The following is a 5,873-nucleotide window of genomic DNA, read 5'->3' on the forward strand; positions in this document are numbered from 1 at the left end:
CTTAGCAGGGTGGAGATGTTGGCTCGGCTGCCACCATTGCTATCGTGGCCGGAGCCTGGCTGCCTCCTCAGAAGAAGGCAAGATCCACTCTGGAGGTCTGTGACATGAACATCACGAGGAATTTTGGCCCGATGTTGATCACAGCTGAAGACTTGGCGAGGATCTTGGAAGCTAATGAGGATCTTGGAAGCTAATGACCTAATTCTGGTGGGTGATGGTGCAGGCTTCAAAGTCCTAGACTGTCCTTGAACTAGCCTGGAGGGTGCTGTTGCTTTTGGGTCTCAAAACTGGTCTCCTTAAAAACTTGTGATGTCGCCTGTTTTAACCTCTGTTTTGGGTGGTCTGTAGCCTAAAAAACATTCGTGCTTTGATCTGTGTTTTGTACGAAGTATGGGTGATCTGTAATGCGGGAAAATAAAAAAACTGAATGATGTAAGTTGGTTGGATGGTTTCAATATATTTGGAACCGGGGTGTGGTGCCCTGTTTCTCTAAAAAAAACAATACCCTCTCAGAAGATTCACAATTGCAGAACCCACAAATCCTTCACGAGCAAAACGTTTTTTGCATTTTTCTTGCGACTTTTGAGAGGAATTTGGATCCAGGGCTTGAAGAAAAACATCATCGTCCGGGTAGGCACCCGTCAGACAACTTTCTCATCTCAGAACATTCAGAATCCTTTGAGCTTGCCTGTCAGCCCCGCCAGGGACACCCATTTCTCCAGCGCCGTTGCCGATGACACAAACGCTGACTTGGAGGACCCGATGTCACTCTTGCTCACTGACAAACAAGAATGGAGATTACAATGCAACCGAGATGATGTTCACTAGTAACCCATCTCTGAAGTGCATGTGTACCTGATGCGAATAAGGAGGCCAACGAGGAGTTGAAGCTATCAACTGCACTCTTCTCCTCACTGCTTGAGCTGAACTGTTGCGCACATACATTGATTGAAATCAGATGACAATACACTTTGCAAAGAAACAGAACGCATCAAATCAACAGTAAGTATATATGCCTTTTGTAATCCAGAGCTTACCTTGGAGAAAGCTCCATTGACGTTTTGTACCCAGGGGGCGTCCGAATCTGAGCCGAGGATGTCGCCGGCGGCGCTTAGGTCGTCCTTGTCAATGGCCTGCCCAACCTTGCTCAGCTTATACACGAGGTCCTGCAAATATCCTGTGGTTAAGAATTAATTCCTAGTATTGTTTTACAGATTGTACCAAAAAAATGGTAATGTAAAATATAGATCCGATAATTCACGACACGTTGCGTTGTAGATGCACATTTCTACATGGCCACATGATGTGTGGGCGCATCATGATTTTTGTTAGGGCATGTAGAATGCTAGAGAAGGCTCCACATCATCCAGAGAAAATAATAAATATAAGTCGTATAATACATTGTTTTTTGTTATCATCTCTTGCAATTAATGCTAATTAATTAATTTATACGACCACCACCGGGAACTATTCATTCCTGAGGCACCTGTAGCTAATTGTTAGAGTATTGGCATTTGGTTTTGTGTATGTTGAGCTACTGAATGGGATTTACGGACTCCTACCGTGATGGAGTGCTTCTTTTGTGAGTTCATGGCTGTTTTTGTAGTTCAGTAAAAGTTACTACTCAAGTTACCCTCACTGAAGAGCGTAAGTTGCCACCGTTGTTTAATTGTTGGGTCAGTAGCAGCAAATATTGATGTGAACTCAGCTATTCTGGAGTTTATCTAGCAATTAATAATTAATTAATTTATAGTACAAAATTTATTCACTAAAAAAAGACATATGACAATGTTTAAAATAGTCTCTTTTTATTTTTCAAGAGATCATCTCTTAGCTCTCAAGTAAAGACAATCTTCTTTTTTAATATCTATCTCCTCCAACTAGTGGTGTAATCTGATTGGATTTTGCCTTTACTGTATCATATACCATATTTTCTCAACGAATTTGGAGCGGATCGAGTAATAACCGGTAGCGGATTCAAATATGGATATACGAGAAACCACGGAACGGAAATGGAACAGAAATAATTGAATATGTGTAAGGTCGGGGCGATAACACCGACACATGGTTGAATAGCCAAGCGTCCTAATAGATTTGGACTCCCTAATAGATTTGGACTCCATATTAGATAGAGAGACTATGTGAGTACGGTATTGCTTAACGGATGAACTTGGCAACTCATTGTCTACTATAAACATGCTATATTAGTTTTGTTATTTCTGATGAAAATCAGATTATTCGGATAAAAACATCGGATAATTATAAATAATTGTCAGATAAAGATATCTAGATGTTATTTCACGTACCATATCCTATATCGTATCCGGTATCAACTTCGGAATCAGATATCCTTATCCGTTGGATTACTTCAAATCAGATATGGATTCTCTAAAACAGATTCGGAAACGAATACGGTGCAGAAATTAGACTATCCATTTACACCCTACCTCCAACTAAGTAAAAAATCATGCGTGGCAACTCTAAGTGAAAACTGATGCCATCCTACCATTAAATAGTTTGCTGATTATTTCAACACGTGAGAGACAAGCATCAAGGAAATCAAATCTCAATCGTTCTCAACTGATAGTTGTTTTTTTACGTACGTGAGCAAGACCCGTGCCAATACGATGCCCTGTTGGATAATTCGGTGTACACCAAATACTCCTACGTGCACAAGGCCCATTTGGCACTGAGAGACGAGAAAATTGCAAAATAGTACTGGCAATGGTTTCAAAAATCCACCGTAATTTTCAAAAATTATCAGAAAACTATCGCATGTGCATTTTATTGTTTTATAAAACACTGATTATCGGTTTTACCTCGTTCGACAGTCTTTCTGACAGAGGAGGGCCACATGCTGGGATGATGTGGCATGACTGAAGCGGTTGAGGGAGATATCCGTGATACTATTTCTAATTTCTAGGTTCTTTTGTAAAGTTTTGAGGGCTCCACTTGTCAGATCCCTGTCTAAAAAAATTTATATTCTCTTTCTGTTTATTTTTTCAACTCCTGAAATGAAAACATATTTTGTACTCCTTCGTTTTTCTCTCATTGGTGTGGCCTGTGGGCGTTGTTGACCCATGCCCACAATGTGGCCGTGGAAGATCCCTCAAAATTTAGGTGGCCGGTTTTGTTGTGCCCAGCCGGATAATAAGCAGAGCATGGAAGGTCCGTAAATTTAAAGGAAGCGTCCGCCATGGAGTAAAAGTCGGGTGGAAAAAAATGGACCTACTAAAATAAGGTGAATCGAAGTGGCAGGTATAGACAGGGACGGAGACAGGAATGAAGTATAAGGGGGACAGTCTTAGTATGAGGGGGGCAGAGCTAGATAAAATCACACAAATAAGAAGCTGATATGGCTTGTGTTCAAAGGAAAGTCATGAGTATAGGGGGCGCAGCCCCCCCCCCCCCCTCTCATCCCCCCTTGTCTCCGTCCCTGGGTATGGAAACAAATACGATCAGGAAAATTCGCACCGTTTTGACTAAAATACTCTAAACCAAGCAGGGCCTAAATTAATAAGAGAAACTCACGCGCGGGCGCGGCACCTTACCGGAATACCGGCCAGCGGATAGAGTTTGTTCCGGTTTAAATCACCACGTGTGATCGAGGGTCATGGAAACTGAATGATCCTCTTACGGTCATTGCACTAGCTGCATGTGATGCGCTCTTCTTGCCCGGTATCTTGATCGTCCTTAATTTCTGAGAAAATTGTTCTACGACGTGTGTATCTATCTGTCCAACATACTGATATGACTACAGATTCCACCATCCACCTGAAGCTAAAAATCATAGTTTCCCGAGGTGATGGAAATTGACTGCAAAAATATACATGAGCGCGGAGCTAGATAGCGCCTAAACCTGCGATGGTGGTCTAGCCCTATGAGCGTTTCCCATGTGATGGAATTGCAGGGACGGAGAAAGGGGGGACGAGGGGGGGCTGTGCCCCCCTATGCTCATGATTTTCCTTTGAACACAAGTCATGGCAGCTTCTTATTTCTGTGATTTTAGCTAGTTCTGCCCCCCTTATACATCATTCCTGGCTCCGTCCCTGTGAAATTGGCTACAAAATATAGACAATCGCGTGGGACGTCCACCCCTATGAAGGTGGTCGACCATGGTAGTTGTATATAAAACATTGATCTGACATACTACTATCTTCTACGTGTCTATAAGTCCTGCCATCAAATAGAGGCTAATACCAGTGTACGCCTCTAAGACCATGTACCAAGGAGTCAAACCATCAACATTGATTTTGCTCCTCACAAGGAGGCATGATCAATCATGCATCTACACCGCCCCACTCGATGAGGCGAGATCATATATATACAAAATTGATTTTGCTCCAACAGAGATAAGATTAATATATTTGACAAGCATCGTCCAACATGTGTCTCTGACATTTTCTACAACGACATCTTAGCTGAGTGTCCAGGCTACACACATGATTAGCATAAGGTCTAGTGCCGACGAGCCTAGACTATACCAAGTGTATACGAGACTAGTTCACTACTCTATCTACATGTCCCAAACCCACGGGATCGGGCACAAACGTTGCTGGTCACCGACGAGGCAATAGCAACATACATATGTACGCGTCCGATGAAGTTAAACCGTTACATGGCTGGGCACCGACGAGGCGAAATTCATCCCCTCCATCGATACATCTTGTTGGTCATACCAACATAAGATAGTATACATGGCCTTGTTCGGCGAAACAAAGCCACCACCACATATTTTCACAAATACCACAATGCATACGGATGGGGGCTACTTAATTTACCTCATTTGGCCTCACAGATGTAATTAACCGGATGCTTGCGAACCCATTGTAAATCAATGAACTACGCAGTATCCTATATCAAATACTCCGTGAGGACGACGCAGAAGGAAAGAAAAGATATAATAATCCTACTGAAACGTGCAATGTATATATGTACAATGCAATAATATAAATAAAATGCAGTGTTACTTATGGTGCTTTATGTTTCCTTCTTTGTTTATTTAATTTTTTATTTTCATGCACACCCGTAATTTGTACTATAACGTACACATATAGGAAAACCCCAACATCCTAGAAGCGAGTTTCACTATTTTTAGCCGAAACACTAATTTGTGCTAATCAATCCGGCTGACCTGTCTCGGCGGTGGAGGAGTTGATGAGTCCCTGCTTCTGCAGACGCTTCTTCTTGTCCTCCTTGACACGCTCCAGCAGCTCCAGATCGTCGTCCGCCTCCAGGATGGCTGACCGCGCGGCGCCGGCGCCGACCCCGGCGGCCGCAAGCGCCGCCAGCAGGCACGACGTGATGCCCCGGCGCCTCCCGATGAGGACGATGGCGTCGCGGTCCTGGCATTTGCTGCTCGACACGGCCACCGCTCTGAACGACGACGTGTGTTTCTTGGGAGCAGGATATAACAGCTCCTGAGCGGCCACCGCCGACGATGACGACTTGGACGTCGCCACGCCGCACCCGGCGAGCGTCCATGCTTCGGTAACCATGGCCACCATCCGGTCGAGAGATTTCTTGTTCTCTCGAGAAACTATTAGTGCAAAACAATGGCGTTGGATGGGAATTGGAATGAGATTCTTGAGACGTGGCGTGGCAGCCGGTACGTCCAAATGCGTATGTTCCCCTTATCCTCACGATCTTGCCGCTATCGTCACAGCCACACACGGGTTAGCCTCACTCAGTCGACCCGGTACGTGCATACCCAAAGCGGCCTGGCCTCACGTGTGCGTCTCAGCACCGGTCGCGGTGAACATGCGAACGTTTCACCTAACAAGGACTCTGATAACTCTAGCTGCACACTGTGGCATTAGAGTATCACGTGGTAAAAAAATAGTATTCCCCTTAAAAATTGTTCTTGGCTCTCT

The 5,873-nt window shown here is 44.1% G+C and overlaps 1 protein-coding gene across 1 annotated transcript; it reads right to left on the minus strand.

Annotated features, from left to right (window-relative positions):
* Positions 1-428: 428 nt before the first annotated feature.
* LOC124697769 (thylakoid lumenal 16.5 kDa protein, chloroplastic) lies at positions 429-5,610 on the minus strand. The gene is made up of 4 exons (XM_047230315.1): positions 5,135-5,610; positions 1,038-1,177; positions 856-928; positions 429-778 (listed from the first exon to the last, which is right to left on the minus strand). The coding sequence occupies exons 1-4, from the start codon at positions 5,505-5,507 to the stop codon at positions 669-671; spliced, it is 696 nt and encodes a 231-aa protein (XP_047086271.1). The 5' UTR covers positions 5,508-5,610; the 3' UTR covers positions 429-668.
* Positions 5,611-5,873: the final 263 nt, after the last annotated feature.

This window comes from Lolium rigidum, chromosome 1 (genome assembly GCF_022539505.1).
Source record: "Lolium rigidum isolate FL_2022 chromosome 1, APGP_CSIRO_Lrig_0.1, whole genome shotgun sequence".
Classification (NCBI taxonomy): Eukaryota; Viridiplantae; Streptophyta; class Magnoliopsida; order Poales; family Poaceae; genus Lolium; species Lolium rigidum.

Excerpts from the sequence above, each read along its gene's own strand:
- LOC124697769 (XM_047230315.1), bottom strand. The coding sequence starts at position 5,507 with ATGGTGGCCATGGTTACCGAAGCATGGACGCTCGCCGGGTGCGGCGTG. Across the intron at positions 1,178-5,134 it reads CTCCTCCACCGCCGAGACAG|GATATTTGCAGGACCTCGTG; the intron begins GTCAGCCGGATT and ends TCTTAACCACAG. Across the intron at positions 779-855 it reads GGCCTCCTTATTCGCATCAG|TGAGCAAGAGTGACATCGGG; the intron begins GTACACATGCAC and ends CTTGTTTGTCAG.